General features: G+C 46.8%; 1 protein-coding gene across 6 annotated transcripts; it reads right to left on the bottom strand.

Moving 5' to 3' along the window:
- Positions 1–84: 84 nt before the first annotated feature.
- Positions 85–21,673, bottom strand: RBM23 (RNA binding motif protein 23). Of its 6 annotated transcripts, XR_007453761.1 has the most exons (15): positions 21,389–21,671; positions 16,563–16,638; positions 15,869–15,984; positions 15,341–15,388; positions 15,035–15,208; positions 14,728–14,781; positions 14,458–14,575; positions 14,211–14,363; positions 13,988–14,125; positions 13,061–13,126; positions 11,340–11,535; positions 11,120–11,248; positions 10,940–11,024; positions 846–1,905; positions 85–431 (listed from the first exon to the last, which is right to left on the bottom strand). XR_007453761.1 is itself a non-coding variant. In XM_049613121.1 (14 exons), the coding sequence occupies exons 2-14, from the start codon at positions 16,626–16,628 to the stop codon at positions 1,857–1,859; spliced, it is 1,392 nt and encodes a 463-aa protein (XP_049469078.1). In that variant the 5' UTR covers positions 16,629–16,638; positions 21,389–21,671; the 3' UTR covers positions 85–1,856. The 6 variants fall into 6 exon arrangements, 5 of the variants coding, with proteins under 5 accessions (XP_049469078.1, XP_049469081.1, XP_049469080.1 ...); XM_049613121.1 differs by having other exon boundaries at positions 85–1,905; XM_049613123.1 differs by lacking the exons at positions 85–431; positions 846–1,905 and adding an exon at positions 4,739–10,843 and having other exon boundaries at positions 21,389–21,667.
- Between the last annotated feature and the right edge of the window lie 491 nt (positions 21,674–22,164).

Below are 22,164 nucleotides of genomic sequence, written 5' to 3'. Positions count from 1 at the left end.
TCTTAAAGGCAAAGGCCTGGAAGTGCCATTTTTCAGAATCGATTCTGTGATTTACCACTACATCATGGCACTTCCCTTTTAAGGTAAGGTTTGGACAGACTCTTGCCTTCAGATGCCATTGTTAAGAGCTGAGCAGGCAGCACCCTGGGCCCAGGAGGCCCCAGCAAAAGAGCCACCCTTCCCTTTTCAATAAAGAACTTTTCTACTACATTTGCTCATTTTGACTCTGTTCTCAAAAGCCCTGCAGAAGGGATAGATGTAGATGGAAACTGTTAGAGACAAAACTTAGGCCCAGAGGAGCAAAGAACCTAAACCTACCTCTACAGAGGCTTCAGAACTGACTCAGTCTTGGTTGTAGTCTGTAACAAGGAGCCACAGGCCCTTAGAGATCGCTGGGTCCAACTTGTCGCTTTGTAAATGAGCAGACAACCCTGGAGAGGAGCAAGGAAATACTAGAAGTAATTTAGTGACTTAATGAAACAATGGGACCAGGTCCATAGACTCTAGACCTCATCTCCTTACACCACCTTATTCTGCAGAGTAAGCTGGAGGCTACATTTAGCACCTAGAGCTATACAGAGCTTTGTCCTGGGCTGGTTTAAGGTGGGGCCCACATCCACCAGAGAGGCCCATCAGCTGGGGCATGATGGGGACGGCCTGCACCTCCCCTGGCAGGCCTCCACCCTCCCAACTGTCACCTGCAGAGCCCGTGTGAGAACTGAAGCTGTCAGTGTCTCCCCCTGGGGACGCCCACGTCTTCTGCTGCCTGAGCCACGAGTTTGAACAAAGAGAGCAGAGGCAGCAGCTCCCCTCACCCCAGACATGCAGTATAGCTCCCTGAGTACCTGAGGGCCAGGCCTCCACTCCACCCCACTCAGGTTCCCAGAGCTTGATGGAGGAGGGATGAGATGTCTCCCGAGTCCTTGTAGCTGGTGGGAAGGAGCCAAGGGGACCAGTTCAGCATCAGTGGTTATGAGATGGTAATATGAATAATGACATTATCCTAAGGACTTTATTAATTTTTCTCTGTTAATTCTTTAAGGACCATATAAGGTATTACTACTTCTTATACTGTAGAAGAAACAGTTTAAGTAACTTGCCTGAGGTTAGTAAGCAACAGAGCAGGGATCCCACTCATGTCTGCTTGATACTTAATTTTATCCAGCTTTGTATCGGAGGTTCCCGCTCCAGTAAGGATGAGGGGAAGAAGAAGAAGGTCACTAGAAGAAATGTAAGCAACACGATGGCCGGGGCCATGGGCAGTGGCTGTGGTGAAAAGGCCAGAGAAGTTACATGGCTATGGGGGAATAGGCCAGGAAACTCTAGGGACCGTGAACAGAGCCACTTCAAAATGTAAAATGCATAAAAACACACTGGGCCCATTAAAAGACAGATGGCTGGGTTGAAACCTTAGGGACATTAAGGGGAGGGGGTAAGAGATGAGCACAGAGTAGAAGGTTTGGAACCCTACTTTTAAGTACCTTAAATAGCAGGCAAAGGAGTTTGTGCCCAAGCCTGCAGGCAGTGAGTCACCACAGGTCTTTGGGTATGGAAGTGACATGAGCAGGATGGTCCTTGGGCAGAGGAGGCTGGGAGAGGTGCATGGACTGGGGCAGCAAAGATAAGGCCTGAGAAGCTGAGGTTAGCGGGCAATTAACTTTACATATTGGAAGGTAATGAAGTGCCGACCATAGGGAGAAGGCAGTGGGAAAGGAGAGGCACTACAGGTATGAGTCAGGACTGCGATGACTGGGTACAGGCGGGAGTCTTAGGTGGTGGGTGAGGAACTGGGAGTTAGAGGGCAGAGGAGGACATGGGTAAATGGATCCATTTTGGAGACTCTTGAGTTTGCGATGCTAGAAGAATATCCATATGGGGTTTCGGCAGCTCTCCAAAGATCTGGGTCTGAAATTCAGAACAAGTTAGGGCAAAAGATACAAAAATGAGAATAATTCCCATAAAGATGGTAGTAGAGGGGCGCCTGGGTGGCTCAGTTGGTTAAGTGTCCCACTTCCTTCCACTCAGGTCATGATCTTGTGGTTCACTGCTTCCAGCCCCGCGTCGGGCTCTGTGCTGACAGCTCAGAGCCTGGAACCTGCTTCAGATTCTGTGTCTTCCTCTGTCTCTCTGCCCTTCCCCTGCTCATGCTCTCTCTCTCTCTCTCAAAAATAAATAACATAAATACATTATTTAAAAATTTTTAAAAACGTTTTATTAAAAAAAAGATGGCAGCAGAGGAGCTAGAGGAAAGGATGAGCAGCAGTCACACGGCACCCCGTGCTCAGTAGAATGTGTTGCTATTGCGGCCTTGAAAATCTTTGAGCGAGGAGCCCTGCATTTTAATTTTGCCCCAGGCCCCACAAATCATGCTAAGGGAGGTACAAAGGGAGAGGATACAATACTGGCTGGGATCCTTGCCTCAGATCACACATGGGCTTTAGGGGCTGTGATTCTTGTGAAGTGGGACAATTCATGTGCCCATGCAGTCATGCACTTGAGAATAGTGTGCATAGATTTCATAGATTGCCAAAGGGGTCTGTGACCCAACAAATGACAAACCAGGATGTTACTGATTGCTGCCGGGGAGGGCAGTTGGGTGGGGGCAAGACAGGTGTAGGAAGTGTACTTTTCATCGTGTGCCCTTTTTGTTCCTTTTGAATGTTTAACTATGGCGTATATCACCTGTTCAAAAACTAAATAAAATAATGTAAAACAAAACACAACCTTGATGTTCTAGAGAAAGAAGAAGGTGGAGATGTAACCACCACAGAGGCAGGCCATGGAAGGACTAGAATTGTGCAGATAGTGGCCAGTGCCAAGGAAGGAGGCCTTTTTTTTTTTTTTTTTAAACTCTATGCCTAGCGCCGGGGGGTCAGACTCACAACCCTGAGAGCAACAGTAGCATACTTTACCAACTGAGCCAGCCAGGCACCCCAAGAGGAGATTTTTGTTTTTTTTTAACATTTCTTTATTTTTGAGAGAGCAAGACAGAGCAAGACAGAGTGTGAACAGGGAAGAGGCAGAGGAGGGCGGGTACACAGAATCTGAAGCAGGCTCCAGGCTCTAAGCTGTCAGCAGAGCCTGAGCAGGGCTCAAACTCACTCACGAGACTGATAGATCATGACCCAAGTCAAAGTCAGACACTTAACCCACTGAACCACCCAGGTGCCCTAGGAGGAGGGCTTTTAAAGTGGAAGACTACCACCAGTGGTCAAATGTGGCCAAAGGGGCGGATGGGGAAAAAGGTCCAGTGCCTTTCACGTGGCTGAAGCTGAAAATATGCATACTGAAGATGATGGTGGTGGCGGCAGGGCCTCCCCCAGGAGGGGGACTGCACGCACCACAGGCTTCCCTCCCCCTAACTCAGCCAGTCCCATCAGCCCAACCCATCTGTGTGTTCCCTCCAGACGCCTACAGGGACGAGCTCAGAACAGACGGAAGCTGAAGCCACGCTCCCGTCAGACTTGGAAAGTGGGGTCTTCTGCGAGAGCCAGGCCATTCTTCTACCTCCCTCTGATCAAGGCATAGTGCCAGGCTGCTGGTCTGGGCCGCTGTGAGAGACCAGCAAAGGACCCTGGGGCTTGAGCTGCTTGTGCCAGGTAAGGTCTTCTCTGCCCTCATTCTCCTCTTAACCACTGCAATCTTGTCTCTGCTCCTTTACCAGCTGGCCCCTGTGACCCCCATGATTTCTGGCCCACAAGGCCTCCTCACTGGCTGAGAGCATGAGCTGTGTGTGCTCTGCTCTGAGGGGCCAGAGATGAGGCCTGCCCTGCATCTTGGAAAGCATCTCTCTGCTCTGGGCCTCTGCTCAGAGCTGGGCCTTTGTGCCCTGCTGCATCTAACCCTCTCTAGAGAGACTGGACAGGGTCTCTCCTCTCCTAAACTGTTTTTTAATGTTTTATTTATTTTTGAGACAGAGACATAGCATGAGCAGGGAGGGGCAGAGAGAGAAGGAGACACAGAATCTGAAGCAGGCTCTAGACTCCAAGCTGTGAACACAGAGCCTGACATGGGGTCGAACCCACGAACCACGAGATCATGACCTGAGCCGAAGTCAGACGCTTAACTGACCAAGCCACCCAGGCGCCCCTTTCGTCTTCTAAAAGGCTGCCAGTTGTGGAAGAGCGTTTCACAAGTCTTCTGGGTTAAACCCTCATTCCCAGAAAGTCCACCCATACATATACATCTTTTTATTAATGTAGCATAATTCTATCCACATCAGTCTAAGTCAATTTTTCCTAGACTTTCATCCACAAATACTTGTTGTTCCCCTCAAGTACTGCCATAGGCCAGTCACTGTGCTGGGCCTTATGGGAAAAACAAATACAGGTGACACTATCCCTGCCCTCAGGGAGCTTACAAATGAGCTGGAGAGATGGGACAAGGTGGTAATAGCACTACCAGGGCCAACAACAGCAAACTGTACCGCATTTTGACTATCTGAGGGCTATGTCCTGAGCTCTAAGAATTCTGAATGGAAGAAACAGAATTTAAAGACAGATTTTAGGAGCTGGGCCTTAACAGATATATGTAAGCTGTGGATAGATGGGGGAAAGAAGAAAAAACTCCCTGTGGTGAAACTACATGAGCAAATGCACAGGAGACACAGACATGGTGGGCAGCCCGCCATGTGAGGTAAATACCCTTCCTGTAAGAAGGCAGCCAAATTTGGGTGGATGGTACAGCCAAGTTGTCAAGGGACCCCAAAACCAATAAGCAGCATCTTGCTGCTTAGTACTTTATCATCTTTTTTTTTTTTTTTTTTTTTTTTTAGGTAATCTCTACCTCTAATGTGGGGCTAGAACTCATAACCCCGAGATTAAGGGTCGCACACTCCACCAGCCCAACCCATCTTTGGGCCAGCCAGGTGCCCCTCATCTGTATGTAGCTTGATGCCATGCTCCATGGCTCGGTCGCCTTGTAGACTCAAGATGCAAATACAGACTCAATGTGGGCCTTGCAAACATTTTAATTAGCACTTAGTCCCACGATTTTCTGGATGGAGGACACCACTCTCAACGTCTTTGCCTTTCTGAACCTCAGCTCTCCCAACTGTAAAATGAAGATAACATTACCTACCTTGTAGGATAGTCATAAGGACTAAATACAAATCCAAGTATCTTTGTAATTTGTCAAACATTATACAAATGAGCTGTGGAAGTAATGCTTTTTACAACCTGTGTCCAGGTCCCTTATTCAGGCATCCAGACAGCTTGCTAACCTCTCAAGCAGAGCAGCACCCTGGAGATACAAATTTAAGGTGTGCCTGGCTGGCTTGGTCAGTGGAACGTGCGACTCTTGATCTTGAGGTTGTGGGTTTGAGTCCCACCCTGGGTGTAGAGATTGCTTAAAAAGATAAATAAAAAAGTATTTAAGTTGCAGTCCACAAAGTCCAACTTGCCTCCCATAGGACTCACAGGTAATCCCCTGTGAGTTGTGTTGTTTTGAAGAGGATGGGGAAGGAGGGGGGTGATTGGCAACCAAAGCCTCAGTGATGGTATTATACTGCCTAGTGTTCCATTGTTTGTTCAGGTTATAATGTCTTTAGGCAGAGTACCTGTGCTGATTTAAAACATTTATCTGAAAGGAAATTGTCAGAGTTCTGGAGACCAGTGATGGCAGGTGCTACAGGAGCACCTGCGGAAGGTCAGGAGGGAGGTTAAGCAAAGGGCTGTAGCAGACACCACTAGGATTTTCCCCGGCCAGACAAAGCAAAGGGCACTAGGTACCCTGAAGGTACCTGAGGGGGTGGGGAGGGAGAGAATCACATTGATTTTTCAAAGCCATCTCGCTCTGATTTATAGTTTCAGGCATAAAAAGAGATTGAGCCAGTGTGACTGGTTTTTCTGAAAACTAAGCTGCTTGTGACCCAGGACCTAGGGAGCTTGGGACTTTAGTCCAGGAACAATTGAGACTTACTTTCACCATTGCCTCACCTTCACTTCTCTCCCTGCATATATTAAGCATTCTTTGAGGTTGGAAGATGAGGTCAGGTAGAGAGTCAAGTGTGTAGGCATCCAGAGGAATGGGGATAGTGATGGCAGTAGCTATGACAAGTAGTAATGACAAGCTATCAAGTTCTAAGCCCTCAGCACAATCATTTCATTGCATCCTCACAATGTCCCTGAGACAGGTACTATTGTCATCATTTCCCTTTTACAGAAGGAGAGTCGAGGTTAGAGAAGTGATGAACATCCAAGTTTATTCAGCTGGTTTGTGACAGAAGAGCTATCTGAACCATGTGGTATTGCCCCAGAGGGTGACCATTCTGCTACAGGGTGGATGTCTCCTGACTTGGTTGGGCCCAACCCAGTTCAGAAAAGGCTAATTTTCAGCACCACCCATTCTAAACAAGTAGGCTTCATGATGCCTGAAAGCTGACTGAAGCTCCCTTCCTTTCTGGGACATTGGCTAGAGTTTGACAAGTCTCTGATTTCCAAGGTCATTGCTTCTCCTTTCTGCAATCTAGCATTGACTGGCTCCTTTCCAGTCTTCAGGGCCCTCATCCATCTACCATTGCCCTAAAAAATAACTGCTTAATGGCTCTCCAGTAACTGCAGCCAACTCCTTAAGGGCTCTTGAGAGGAGATCATCTGGGAAAGCTAACAGAACTCATCCAACTTTTAAAAGTGAGCTATGATCAGCTCTTTCCTTGCCTCCACCTTCCCGTATGATCTAAACTGGTTGGTCTGCTTCACCTCTCAGAGCTCTCTCAACCAAGAGCACACTGAGCACATCAGTTCTGGATATAAATGTAAGAGTTGGGAGAGAAGAGAAGGAATGTTTGAAGCCAGAAGGTTCAGACACAGTTCTGAGACCAGAATTTCTTTCCTGGATCCAGCTCATGACTATTGACTTCACCTGGTTGCCATGGAAATATCCGTCTCTGTTGGATGGGAAGCAGCATTTTTGACAAAGCATCACAGGCTACCATGGTAACACCAAAAAGAGTAAAGCTGCTTTCTCTCTTGGAGGGTGAGGAATGAATGGAGGAGGAGGCCAGGATGGACATTGGAAAGCTTAGCTCTGACTTGAACAGAGGGGAAATTAATTCAAGACATCTAATATGTGCGAAGGAAAGCAATAGTGAAAAAGACATGTTGATGCCTTGTCTCATTGGGCTATCACCATCTACTAGTAGAGGTTACTGTAGAGAACTGTAGTCGAGAACTGTAAATAAAGACAGAATGAGACTTCTAATGGGACAAAGAATACTGAAAAGGGAAACCAACTAGCAAAGCTTCAGAGTCTTAATGGACAGGATTTTAACCAGCAGGAGAGGAGCAAAAAGAGAACAAGATGAGCAGACGTGGAAGAGGAAAAGTTCAGGACATACTGAGAACTCTGGGTACAGAGACAGGAAAAGTGACTCCAAGGCCTTGGCTTCCACAAGAGGCAGGCTGAGATTAGGATCCAGGAATGTGAAGCTAGACTGCCTGGATTGGAATCCCAAACTCACTTGTGTAATCGCAGGGCAGGTTACTTACACTTTGGGTAGCCTCTTCCTTGTTCACAAAGATGATAAAAGAGTCTGCCTCAGAGGTCACTGTGAGGTTGAAGCAACTCTATACATACGAAGTGATTAGAACAATGCCTAACCCACAACGACGGGACCACCCTGCACCGATGTTAACAGTCATCATTATACCCCCTCCTACTTTCCGAAGCCAGGACAGCCTTTTCTCCCTGTCTAAATATTACTTCCGGATTCTCACCAGACCCCTTCCTTAACAGAAAAAGGAGAGGCTGCGGCTGACCATCTCCCTTCAAGGTGTAAACTTATTTTCCTTCTGCATAAGCACCAGGACTAAAGGTTCAAAGGGTAAACACCTGCTTCCTCTGGTAGCTCACATCGGGGGTTGTTGGAACCTAAGAAGGAAGTAGGCAGAAACTCAATTTCAAGAACAAAGAAGTTTAGAGAACAGGGAGGAAAACACCACTGCCTTAGAAAAGGCAGAAGCATGGGCTAGAAGCCAAATGTCAGGTGAACATCTGTTTAGAACTGAGGACAGTTGGGAAATTCTATGCTAGTAGAGGATCCGGGTCAGTCTCTCCTCTACCTTCGCCCCAGGTGCCATGCCCAGACAAGAGAGGTTGAAGGTTTCTTTTACCTTAGGCTGGGCACAGAGGCTGTTTGCTGCCCCCTCCTCTCTACTCCAACCACCTCCAATGCAGGCATGAGTAACAAGAAGGCACTGAGTCACATGCAGTGACTCCAGCTGTCACCCACTAGATGCTGTCACCTTATATGGATTAAGACTAGAGTAACTGTCTTAGATGTTTCCTCACTTCCACCACGCTCCCTCTCCCAACAAGAGGCTGTATGAGGAACTAAGAAGGGTGGCAGGAACCAAAGTGCAGGAAGACCAAAGGAGGCAAGGATGGGAATATAAGGAAACCAAGCAAAGATAGACACCCATCTGAGGAGGGCAGGGAGGCAAAGCCTGTGGGTATTTATGGTTTGGAAGAGTTCAAAACTGCCATGAGACGGCCCAGTCCATTGCCTCAGGATGACTAACAAAAATGGTCCACACTGTACTTTTCAGGATGCATTAGCAGCCAAATCAATAACTACAGGGGGACTGGGCCACAGCCAGCTGCTACCTAAAAACAATGTATCCTCTGTCCTATCCCCCGGGCCAAGAGAGCAAATTAGAACAGGAAAGGGTGGAGGTGGTGGCAAAGGCAACCGTAGCAGCAAATGAGGCTGCACCAGCCTATACAGCCATACCACCATGAACACACCCCATCTTGGCTGATCTCAGCAGGTAAGCAGGGTCGGGCCTGGTCAGTACTTGGGATAGGAGGAATCAAGACCTAGTCCTGGGTCCCAGTGGCCTTTTATACCACAAGCAGGCACCAAGTACTTAATACTTCTGTGTGAAAAGCAACCCCAGAAGCTAGTATCACCAAAAACTGTTCACTCTGGTTAGAAGTCTAAGAGCTGACAAATTAAAACCTAACAGCAATTATCCATATTTTTAGCATGACAATACAGTCTTAACATTCTGTTGCCATAGAGACCAGAAGAGAATGGGGGAGTCCCACAGAGCTCTGCCCCTGAACCTCAGACCTTCTTCTCTAGGCTGGTCCCTAACTGGTGAGCCAGTCTGGCAGGCCCCTTGTCACAGATCTTACAAAGCCGGCAGAGAAAAGAGATGTGCATCCCCTTCCTCAGGGCGATTCCTGGGATACTCAGCTTTCTGGAATTCACTGGTCCTAGCCTGTGTTATCTCAAGCAGAGCCATATATGGAAAACAAGACTTGAGGGGACTGACCAAGGAATAGCAGATTTAAGGCCTGGGGAGCCCTGATATAAGACCCCCAAGCCCCTTTGGATACCAGACTGGGATTTCCATTACAATGAGGGCCAAAAGCGGGCACAGAGGCTAATGGTAAAACTGGTGAGCTTAGGCTTCCCTGGTACTTAAGCTGCTCAAGATCTCGAACACCTCTAGCCACTTGAGGAGCAGAATGTGCTACTGTCACACTGCCATCTGGTGGAAAGACAAGATCTGTCCCTTAGACGCAGAGACACAGCCTTGGGAAGTGTGTCCAGTGGGCAAGGTAGGTTTGGAAATAGTTAAGATGAAGACAAACGGAGGAGACAATGGGGCTAAAGGTGTAATGCAGATACAGACTGGGAACTCCATCCAGGCGTGTGCCTTTCGTCCATTTTAATTTCTAAAGAACGTTAGATAAAACAAAATCAAAGGGAAAAAACAGAAAGGCATTACAAATGTTTTATATCCTAGAACCATTCACGGTTTTGGCTCATGAAAAGTTATTAACATCAGACAGATACACCAACTGACTGAGACCACACACACATGGGCAGCAGCCGCCACAACAGTGGAGCTTGCCTTTTATACAAAGTTTATACGTATGTGTATGTGTATGTGTATACGTGTACACATACACACACACAGACACACACACACACACAATTTTATGTACACAGACACAAGGGTATAAAATCCAGTGAGAAGGGCTCACATGTGCCCAGGTAGGGGACAGGAGCAGCTTTAACAGCTGGGGTTGAGCCCATGGTAGAGGCACATGGGAAGTGGTAGAGAATAGCAGCCTCCTCTCCATCCTCCCACCCTGGGCCACAGGAAAGACCTGGGAGGAAGGAAAACTATACAGAGGAAGATGGAACCTACTAGAGAAGTACCCCACCTTTCACTCAACTCCTGGATGCCCCTAAGACATCCAAAATGCCTGGCAGGACAGATTACTCCCATACTTCTCAGTAAGAGGCTGAGCCCACAGTAGCAGTTCTGGCCTCAAGCTGAGACCCAAGGAAGGCTTCACAATGTTCATGTCCATGCCATCTTCCAGGGCCTGTGCAGCAGCAAGCCAGCACTTTCAAGGTTCACCTTCCAAACTGCAAAGTCCTCTTGGACTAGAGGTCTTCAAGGGTTTTCCTCAACAGATTGTAGGGTAAAAGTACAGGAAAAGGAGAGAGGTTAGTTCCCTCAGTTAATGCCCTACGGCCTTCCCAACGGGGGAGGAATCGAGGAATCACTAAGAGTTGGTCGGAGAGAGCAATGAAGGTCATCCCAGGAGATGACACACACGGAAAAACAGGTGTTCAATATAGGTGCAGATTCTGTCCTCTTCAACTACTGGCTTTGCTCAGCAGAGTCCATTCCCGATGGGGCCCTGGGCAGGAGCTCTTCTTGGAGTCTAAAGGTGGCCCCAATTCCCACAGAGTCAACATCCACGCCCTCAGGATAGCTTGGTCCACAAAATGGAGAGAAGGGGCCATGGAAGGGTAGACGTGGAAAAGGGAGTGGCACCCAGAGGCACAGGGAGGCAGTGTACTGAGCCACTGATTTACCTATGGCAAGGAGAAGAGGTAAATGGGAAACCAAAGGAAAGAAAATAACCAAAGACATGGCACTTGCCACCATGAATACCAGACCCTGAGACTCACATGGTCTGAGGGGTAAAGAGGCTGGAAAGCTGGAAGCACTGGGAGGCGATTGCTTGGGAGGCGAGGTTCAGGGCTGGACTCAGAGCTGCAAAAAGAGAGGCACAATGAGTTGGTGAGCACATAGTATTCCTTCTTTCCAGGCCCCAACCCAATTCCTCCCTTTCCCAAGTTTAAGTCTACCAGTCAGAGCCGCAGGGTTCAGGGCCCCCAAGGGAACTGTCCCATTCAGTTGCAAGGCAGCAGCAGCCTGGGCAGCAGCAGCAGCAGCAGCAGCAGCAGCTGTGGTAGTAGGCAGCTGCATTCCAGAGCCTAAAAGGGAAAGAAAAGGTGGGGTTAAGTCCCAACCTCCGATCTAAAATTCAACCCCATGTTCTTCACTCTGCAGAGAAACTCTCTCCACCTTCTGCCAATTTGGCCATGAGCTGCAAACGTCCACCTGCTGATCCCAGATCCAGCTCCTGGTCCCCATCCGGAAAAGTGATGTCTGTGCCACCATCCAGTCGCTCAGTCACATGACCAACTCTCATAGGTCGACCAGCAAGCTCAAAGCCATTCAGCTGTTCCAGGGCTCGCCGAGCACACTCGGAGTCTGAGAACTACAAGAAACCCAGGCCGTATCAGTCACTTCCCGGACACAGACATGCTCTCAAAACCCCACTACTATTCCCTAGTCTCGCTATCCCAGGAAAACTGCATGCTCACCATGGCACAAACTTTTCTGTCACAGGGAATGTGACCTAAAGTCCCCATCCTCCCAAAATGGGGTAAAAAGGACCTTTTCCAACTGACTAAATGGCAATCACTTCAATCTTCCAGCTACACTAAAAACCTAACAACACAAAAAAAAAAAAAAAAAAAAAAAAAAATCTTTACCCATAGAGTGCCTACCCTGACAGACTGTTTCACAAATGACCAGATAAAATGGAAGTAAGACAGGCTAAGGGGCCCAAACTCCTGGACTTTTATTTTATCTCAGCCCTTTGGACTAGTCAGTTTCAGTTCTCACTCAAGAAAAAGGAATCTGGAACTCCAGAGTTCAGTCGCAGGGGGGAGCGCACCCTGGCGTGGAGAGCAAGACTGCACCCCACCCCTACGCCTACACCAGTGCTGTCGATCAGAGGGCTCCACTCCCCAGTCCCTTTCATCAGCGTCACCAGAGCTGCCTAGTGTAGAAAAGATTCCAGTCTGCTATTTAAGTGTCATGGGTGTTGATCAAAAAGGCAGCAGCGCAAGGGCAAAAAGGCCTCACCAACATTTTTCTGCAACTGAGTCACACAAGGTGTTAGAAGAGGTACTTGCCACCATGAATACCAGAGCTGGCTTTGTTTATTCTGGTGGCACCTGCCCTAGGGCCTGGCACGTTGGTACTGACAATTCCTAGGCAGGTGGTGTAGGTGGCTTGCCTTTACTGGATACTTCTGAGGTGAGCAATACCTCACCTGTGCAGAACACAACCTAACTCTCCTCTGCCCTGCAGGCAACTGTGGGGGGTGTATGCTTCCTGGACTAAACCCAGGAAATATCAGCTTCTGTGAGACTCTGTGGCTGGCAGCCAGTCTTCAGCCTGGAGTCACACAGGGCTGGAAGAACCAGTTATGGGAACTGGAAGTAATTTTGTGACAGTGTCAGGAAAAGGTAACACACAGCCCCACTATTCTCACTATAGCTGTCTTTAAACATAAAGATATTTCTCAGTGGAGAAACTCCTTCAAATGGGATAGTGCCAGAAAAAAATATAAATCTCTATTTCCACTATCATGAAAACACCAATTCCATGAAGCATGTCTACAAAAGCCCACATCTAACCTCCCTCATGCCCCCAACCTTTTAGCTGCTGCCTGAAATCATTACTATTACCCAAAAAGCAAGTTGCAGCACCAGGGAAGCTGGTTGAACTCCTGGACACCCCCATGCCAGGGCCACTGACAGAGTGTGGGAGCAAAGCCAAGATCTCAAGCAATGCACTCATCTCAAGGGGAGGAAGGCTAGTCCAAGCTTCAGGCACCAAGGCTTATGAGTCATTTAGACAGTTCCTAAAGGAGGAGGAGGAGGCTGAGCTGCAGAATCAGACAAGTGGACAAACCCACGCTGAAATTCAAAACTTCAAGACCAGAAACTTACCGTAATGAAACCATAACCTTTAGAACGGCCTGTATCTGAATCCTTCATCAGGACAATATTATCAATCTGTAGAAGAGGCAGAAATTATTAACAATCTTTGGGCTAACCCCCACCTTTGAGCTTTCCTACCTGACTGTTCACACTACCTCTAACCTTCCAGCCAATCGATTTCAACTCTCCCAAATCTTTTCTTTTTTTGAAGCTTATTTATTTTGAGAGAGAGTGCATGCATACACTCAAGCGGGGAAAAGGTAGACAAAGAGGGGGAGAGAATCCCAAGCAGGCTCACTGATAGCACAGAGCCCAACGACACAGGGCTCAATCTCATGAACTGTGAGTTCATGATCTGAGCAGAGATCAAGAGTCAGACTCTTGGGGCGCCTGGGTGGCGCAGTCGGTTAAGCGTCCGACTTCAGCCAGGTCGCGATCTCGCGGTCCGTGAGTTCGAGCCCCGCGTCGGGCTCTGGGCTGATGGCTCAGAGCCTGGAGCCTGCTTCTGATTCTGTGTCTCCCTCTCTCTCTGACCCTCCCCCGTTCATGCTCTGTCTCTCTCTGTCCCAAAAAATAAATTAAAAACGTTGAAAAAAAAAAAAATTAAAATAAAAAAAATAAAAAAAGAGTCAGACTCTTAACCGACTGAGCCACACAGGGGCCCCCAAATTTTTAAAGAAGAGACAAATGCCATCTCTTTCCAAACCACCTCTCCTGACCAACCTTAATCTGCACCCCATTATTTGATTTCACGGTGCCTGACTGACCTGTTTACTGAGCACTATGAAGACAAAGATGGAGCCTAACTTTCCCAGTGTGGACCTACATGCCCGTTCGATGGATGCAGTGCCTTAATCGTGGTCAGAATAAAGAGGTACACTCACCCTCCCCACTTTTTCCAATTCCCTTCAGAGGTTTCCATCACTTTCTACTCACTTTGCCAAAGGGCTCAAAGATGCCCCGGAGCATGTCTTCAGTGATATTGAAGTGCAGGGAGCCCACATAGAGGCGCATTGGTCCACCACTGCCCTTCTGCAGGTTGTTAGCCATGGCTGCCAGTCGGTTTTTCTCAGCCTAGGCAAGGAGGAAATGACGGGTCACATCCCATACCTCCCACCTTCAACCCCATCTTCTTGTGTCAGGTTTTCAGCCTGCTCACCTGTGAGGCCTGGACAATGATGGGCACTCCAAGCAGCCGCTGCCCAGTCAGCCCAATGGCCAGTGGCACAGACTGGATCTCACAGAATTCTACGTAGGCGATGCCCTTAGAACGACGGGAATTCCGATCTGAGATGATCCGGACGTCACGAACCTATCCGGGGCAAGAAGGAAATCCTGAGTTGGGCATAAGGGAGGATGGACAGAAAATAGGCCACATGGATGAAAACTAAGGGAGGGAAGGTTACCTTGCCGACAGCAGAGAAAAAGTCCTCCAGGTCTCGAGGCCGAATGCGGGCAGCTAACTGCATACAGAAAACCGTGCGGGCATCACGCTCCTCGGGACTCAGATTATCAATTGGTTCCCTAAAGAACAAGTACAATTTATTGAGACACCCGCTCCGATACACAGTCCTTGTTTTCTAGCTACACTCAAGCACTACAAGTTCCTGTATTCCAGCTCAAACGGCTTTTTATTCACACCTCACAATCCCTGGGAAAGCTCATTATCCACTCACCTGACTGGGCTCTTCTCTCTGAAATGAGGACTCTTACTGTGCGCATACCTACGCCTATGGAACAGAGAACAACAAACGGAAAATCGTGTCATTCAATGTCATTCGCACTAGTCCAATGCTCAGTCTTCTAACACGAGAAAACCAGATTCCAGCACTTCACCTCACGGGAATTCTCAACACCACCCCTCCAATAACAAGGTCTCCTGCCCATCACATCAGGTTGTAAGCATCCCCAGGCAGGAAGCACAGCACACTGGTTTTATCCAGACTACAACACAAAGGCCATTAGATTGGTGAGAGGCGTTACCCAGTGGCAAGTGGCGGGCTCCTGTAACGCACACGATCCTCACGCCGCCGGTCCCGACTGCGTGACTCACTACTGTGCCGACGGTCCCAGCTCCGGCTGCGGTGGCGACGCTGCCGCTCTCGACTTCGGCTCCGAGTGCTTCTCCGCCTGTGCCGGTCCCGATCTCGACTGCGACTATAGGTGGAAGGCACTACTGAGTTTGCTGAAGGACAAACCAACCTCTTCTGGCCTTTGATGGAGAGCTTTCCCTGGTATCTTTCCACTTATAGCAATCCTCAAAATCCAAAAGTCCCCACAATTACTTACCTGCGCTTTCTATCCCTGCTTTTACTAGGGCTCCGACTCCTCTTTTTCCTGGGAAAGAGGGGATAACTTATTGAGAATGTTTTATTCTCTCCCCCCAAGGAAAAGAAACAAAAGAAAGGCCAGGGTGGAACGGCAGTAAAAGACCAAAGTGCCCAAGATGACGTGGCAGGAGTTCACAGTAACCGCGCAACACGAGCTTGCACACAGCCCTGGATATTGTCAGGCATCTGGAGTGGCCGTTTCCCCCCCAAAGCCAGGCCAAAGCTGCTGTCTCCAAATCAGGGGTCCTCTTGCTGTTTTATTCAATTAAAATATACTGATGCTAGAACAAATCCACAAATCTAGGCAGGAATGTGAAGACTAGAAGAACATCAAACCAAGTCACCGTTATTCCCAGGACCCAGTGGAGCCATCACTAAAAGTCAGCAGTCTTCTAAGCAACCATCTCCCTGTTCTGGCTGTTTCTCTCATGGACATGGTTGCTTCCTTTCCCCCAGCTGCCAGCCCATTTCTCCACACCACACTCACTTGCTTGCCTCCGCACTGGCACTGCTCCCACTGGTACCACTGCCACTGTTGCCGTTGCTGCTGGCGTTGGTGTTGCTGGGGCCATCTTTTTGAACTTCTTTCCTTTGCTGATCATCCTAAAGGGTTAGCCAGGAAAAACGTCACAAGGCACAAGGTGGCAACACACACATTCCACTGGGCAACAAAAGAACAAAAGTGGACAGAGATTTGATTATGAAATCAAAGCTCACAATTATCTAGTCAGTTTCTGGGCACCCAATCTCCTAACAAAAGGAATAAAATAGGAAGAGAGAAAATCAAAAAGAGATCAGAGTGACAGATTTTGTCAAAACTTTAGCTACCCAACATTGGTTCCACTGACATCTATTTCCCAGGAGAGTGAGAAATTATTTAGGTTTGAGATACATTGACTTTCTAGTGTGTCACTGAGAGCTTTGAGCAAAGTACTAATTCCTAGCACATTATGCCCTGCCCAAACCTCTCCCCCACACCCCCAGCTTTGGGAGCCTCTCTGCCAGCATGTCTTTGAATATGAGAGCTGGAGAGCGGGGTGCGCTAAAAGACTATGACTTTTACGAATAGCCACAACACATAATAAACAAGCAGGAAAAAAGGATTCACAAAATGCTGAAACTGATGACCTAGAACTGCTCTTCTTACTAACCCAATTCTAGGAGTAAAGTGGGAGTATTACCTCTTCTTTTTTATAGGGAGCCTCCAGCATGGCTTCAATCACTATATCAAAGTCATCGGACGCCATCGTAGCAGATCTGAGGAGAAGACATGGATATGTGAGAAACTCGTATTTTTCCTCCCCTTCTGGCACCCCACATTCCCTTCCTTCTCCAAGAAACAGACTTCAGAATATACAGTTCTGTTTCTTGAATTCCAAAGGGATCTTCCTGGCTGTTGCTTACTCTAGGTTTATTTTTGTACATTATAAACCTTAACTAGTTCAGCTCTGTGGCTCAGAAAAGCTCAAGGGTTGAGAAGGAAACTGAATAGGTAGGAAGAAACTACAATATGGACCCTGTCCTGTGAAAACAAAGCGTTGGTATTCAAAATTACTATTCGTTTTACAGTAGACGCTAGGCCTCCATTCTACAGTTCCAAAATTCTGTATATATAACTGGTTTACACGTCAATCACAGAAACAGACACACGTTTCCAATAAAAAGGTAAAAGTGAAAGAGTACAAATCAGGAACAAGACAAAACAACACCAGAATGCAGATCTGCCTTAAGCTCTTTCCCCCACATACCCTACTCAAATATCAATAATTAGGCAACTCATCAGTAAGCATCTTGCGTACAACAGCAACTAGAATTCAGGTAACTCAGAAAGATTATGATTAAGACAGGCTTAACCAATTCCACTTTGAAGCCTGTCTAGGTAGGCAGAGTAAGACTTCCTGCCTCCCCCGAGCTTTCACACCTAGCAATCATCCTTCCCAAGACTGTCCACCACAGGCCTGTCAAATTAAAAAACAAACAAACAAAAACCAGAAGATATCAAATAAAATCAGTAGGCTAAATTATTAAAAAAAAAAAATACTGGTCTGGAATTATCAATATATAGAACATGGATGAATTTCAAAATAATTTTGCTGAGTGAAAAAAATAAGACCAGATAAAGTATATACCATATGCTTCCATTTATATAAAATTCTAGGAAATGCAAACTAACTTGTACTGGCAGAAAGCAGATGAGTGGTTGCCTAGGGATGGACGAGGTGGGCAGGGGAAAGGAAGAAAGAATTATAAAAGGGCAGAGGAAACTTTTGGGGGTGTTGGTTTCATGGGTGTTTAAACATCAAATTGTACACTTTAATGTGTACAGTTTTATTTTAGATCAATTATATCTCAGTAAATCTGACAAAAAAAAAAAAAAAAAACACAACCCTCCAACTAATCTGAAGAATTTCTGTACAAGGAAGCTAATCATAACCAGACTTTCCATATCCCCAAGAGCTTTGCCCTCTTTAAAGGAGCTAATGCATTATCCAATGATGCTGTCCTTGTTGCCCTCAAAGCCCACAGCCTATTTTGATGAGTTAACAATGAGTATAAACATACTAATATAAACTAAGTGATGCAAAAATAAAATTAATCGTTCCATTTGTCATTTACAGTACCTGATATTGCTAGGCACTGAACTAAGCTTGTTTCAGAAACAAGATTCTTGGAAAGAGCAAAACAATAAAATAAAAATTACTTGGAGCCATGGGCACCTGGGTGGCTCAGTCTGTTAAGCATATGACTCTTGGTTTCAACTCAGGTCATGATCTCGAGGTTTGTGAGTTCAAGACCCACATCAGGCTCTGTGCCAAGAGTGCAGAGTCTGCTTGGGATTCTCTCTCTCTCCCTCTCTCTCAAAAATAAATAAACTTTGGGGCACCTGGGTGGCTCAGTCGGGTGAGCATCTGACTTCAACCTAGGTCATAATCTCATGATTCATGAATTCGAGCCCTGCGACTAGCTCTGTGCTGACAGCTCGGAGCCTGGAGCGTGTTTTGGATTCTGTGTCTCCCTCTCTGCCCCTTCCCTTCTTATGCCCTGTTTCTCTCTGTCTCTCAATAATAAATAAACATTAAAAAAATTTTTTTAAATAAACTTAAAAAAAAGTTAAGAAAAGAAAAAAATTACTTGGAGACAAATTTAAGACTTAAAATGGAATTCAAATCAAGATTAAATAGCTGTGTCTAAAAACCGGTGAACTCAACTGCTTATTATAAGTAACATCATACGTTTGTTTAACAACCAAAGGTAATGTATGTCACAGGCAGCTGTCAGACCCAATGCACAATGAAAAAAACTGAGGTTTTATGAACTGCCCAGAGCCACAAAGCTCAAATGGAAGAGCTGACTCTTGATTAAGGTCCCCTGACTCTAAGTCTAATGTCTCATCAAGTCGATCAAATTACCTCTCTCCTGTACTTTACAACTTAACTTTAAAGATTTTTCTAATTTTATTTTTTATTTTTTTAAATTTATATCCAAATGAGCATTTAGTGCAACAATGATTTCAGGAGTAGATTCCTTAGTGCCTCTTACCCATTTAGCCCATCCCCCCTCCCACAACCCCTCCAGTAACCCTCAGTTTGTTCTCCATACTTCTGAGTCTCTTCTGTTTTGTCCCCCTCCGTTTTTATATTATTTTTGTTTCCCTTCCTTTATGTTCATCTGTTTTGTCTCATATGAGTGAAGTCATATGATTTTTGTCTTTCTCTAATTTCACTTTGCACAATACCCTCCAGTTCCAGCCACCTAGTTGCAAATGGCAAGATTTCATTCTTTTTGATTGCCAAGTAATACTCCATTGTATATATATATACCACATTTTCTTTACCCATTCATCCATCGACGGACATTTGGGCTCTTTCCATACTTTGGCTACTGTTGATAGTGTGCTATAAACATGGGGGTGCATGTGTCCCTTCAAAAGATCACACCTGTATCCCGTGGATAAATGCCTAGTAGTGCAATTGCTGGGTCATTGGGTAGTTCTATTTTTAGTTTTTTGAGGAACCTCCATGCTGTTTTCCAGAACTTTAAAGATTTTAAAAAGAAGAGTACACAGCATACTAATATGTCTAGTTTTATTTACTTATTTATTCATTTATTTATGATTTTGGGGGTTTTTAAAAATTTTTAAATATTTATTTCTGAGAGAGAGAAAGAGACAGTATGAGCCAGGGAGGGGCAGAGAGAGAGGAGACACAGAATCTAAAGCAGGCTCCAGGCTCTGAGCTGTTAGCACAGAGTCTGATGTGGGGCTCCAACTCACAAGCTGTGAGATCATGACTTGAGTCGAAGTCAGATGCTTAACTGACTGAGCCACCTAGATGTCCCTAAGATTTCATTTTTAAGTAATCCCTACGTCTAACATGGTGCTCAAACTTACAACCCTGAGTTCAAGAGTCACACTCTACAGACTGAGCCAGCCAGGCACCCCAAGATGTCTAGTTTTAAATACATACTCATCTGAATAATGATTGTTCTGACAGGTTTATCAAAAGAATTACTCCCCTCAGTCACACCTTATTATGTGTCTTCTAGGTATGAGGCAGCATATACTTCAAAATATTAGGAACCTGGCTAATTTTAATACATACTATTTGGCCTATTGTGGAAAAATGGTTCTTTAAAGGTTTTGATGTTCTGTTTCTTCCAGTCATTTTCGCTGCCAGGTCTATACAAGTTCTCTAGGTGTCATACAGCTCCTCTTTATATTTTTACAATCTTTTTCCTCCCCAAATGAAATGCTTCGGACTTCAGTAATTGCTCTCTGTTGACTGCTAGTACAGGGTAGGAATTACTTAAACACACAAAACTTTCACTTAAGTCCACAAACGAACCACCACCTATCAAGTAAAGTTTTCACTCAGGTACTCAGAAATGAATGAATCCCTTTAAACAAAGATACACACAACACCAGCACATTTTGAAATGAAATCTCACTAGGTTTGGTGCATCTTTTCAGATATCCTAGAAGCAGTAAAGTCCCAAACACCATGCATTTTCACACTGGGAGTTTTCAAATTCTTCCCATGTCCCAAATCATGGGTCAAAGTCCATTCAATCCCATCCATTAAGACACTGTAAGAGCCTTAGTCCATCCCAGCTCCAAAAACTGCATTAAGGGCGGGCCCACAATCATGCAAGTCTCGGGGCTCTATCAACGCACAGTCAAGACCCAAACAAGCACTTAACTTAGGCCCCACTGCTTAAGGGACAAAAGAGAGTGAAAAACCACTGTCAGCTCAGTTCAGGCAAAATTCACCACATGCTGAGTCCCAAAGGGTGATCACCTCCTGGGTCCACAGTCACAGAGCTGGACACAAACACCTCCAAACTGAAGACAGCTTAATTAAGAACAGGAGCAGTAAGATAAAAAACATTCCCCATGCTGCGTAACAAGCCAAGGCTACACTTCAAAAAATGGTCCTTACTATAAGCAACCGACTGGCATGGTCTCTGCGAGGGCCAGTGTCCCATGCTAAAAACCTCTTATGAAGCCTCACTATCCTCCGGTACAGCCACGGAATGTGTGGTTAAAAAAAGAGGGAAAGCCCCGAGGCGACAGAGTGAACACGAGTCTTCCAGAGACTGAAGACTGAGGAAGAAATCTCAGTTCCCTAGCCTCTCTCGGAGTGGTAGCACTAAGAGCTGAAACCCGAACCTGCGAGCTCTGTCAGACCGCCCCGGTATGGACGACCCTAAACGTCAGGGCAGAGGGGGACCTGGAAAGATATCAGTCACTGGGATCCTTAAGACAGCACCTTCACCATTAAGAGATATACCCACGAGGGTGCCGATCCCTAAATCCATGCCAGCGGGCTTCATTTAGGTAGCGAACACTTCCAAATCAAAGTAAACAATTTTTCTTTGTTTGTTTTTAAAAGTTTGCCTGACTCTGCGCTTGACGCCATTTTCTGCCTGTGACGTCAGGGGGAGGCGCCGTGCGCCGACGTCACGCATAGGTGACGTCGCGGAGGGACCAGGTTTCGGGGTTTCTCACCAGTTCCGGGTCCCCGCAGGGGGCCCCGGTTTCCTCCGTTCCTTTGGGTGTGTTGGGGGCGCGAAGCAGGGCTATTTTCCAGAGTCTCAGCAGTAAAAGCAGCACGGCAGTCGGAGCTTCTCCTCTTCCCGCAAAATGGCGGCACCTCCGCTGTCTTCCAGAACTTTCCCCAATCTGCGCAGGCGCCGAAACATTTAGGCGGTGGAACTAATCTCACTGGTTTCGCGGCAACAGTCCAAAGTCTAAATTTTCATTGGCCAAAACCCTAAGCATGGGTGGAGCCAAACTCAAATGTTTCTTAGCAACCATCAAGTTCCCATTGATTGGCTAACCTCTCCCAGACACGGGAAAGTGGAAGCGTCCTACGGCGGCCCGTCCGTAGCTCTCTCATTGGTTAGGCGACTTGAGGAAGGCGGAGAATGCGGGCAAACAACCAGCGGGAATGACTTCCTACCCAGCTCCCGAGCTCCAGGCCAACGCCGGCAGGCAGAGCTGGCAAAGAGGTACAATTGACCTCTTTGCTAGTCCCTCCCTACTCTGATTTGCCGAGGGTTGCGTCGGACTTACCTGTGACAGCTTTGGGAACACTGAGGCACACGTCAGGAGGGATGCCGAACTCCACATCCCCATTCTGAGCTGGCTGTCTACACAACCCTCCCAACCATCTCCTCTTGCCCTTAGTGCTTTGGCCCCGGGAAACACAAGTCTTGTAACAGATTTGTCTTCTTTTACATTCTGCCATAGCGTCATTACCTGGTCCCACAGCTCACACGCCT

The sequence above is a fragment of the Panthera uncia genome, assembly GCF_023721935.1.
Source record: "Panthera uncia isolate 11264 chromosome B3 unlocalized genomic scaffold, Puncia_PCG_1.0 HiC_scaffold_1, whole genome shotgun sequence".
Lineage (NCBI taxonomy): Eukaryota > Metazoa > Chordata > Mammalia > Carnivora > Felidae > Panthera > Panthera uncia.
The sequence above is the reverse complement of the archived record's forward strand: the minus strand, read 5'-3'. Positions and strand labels throughout refer to the sequence as shown.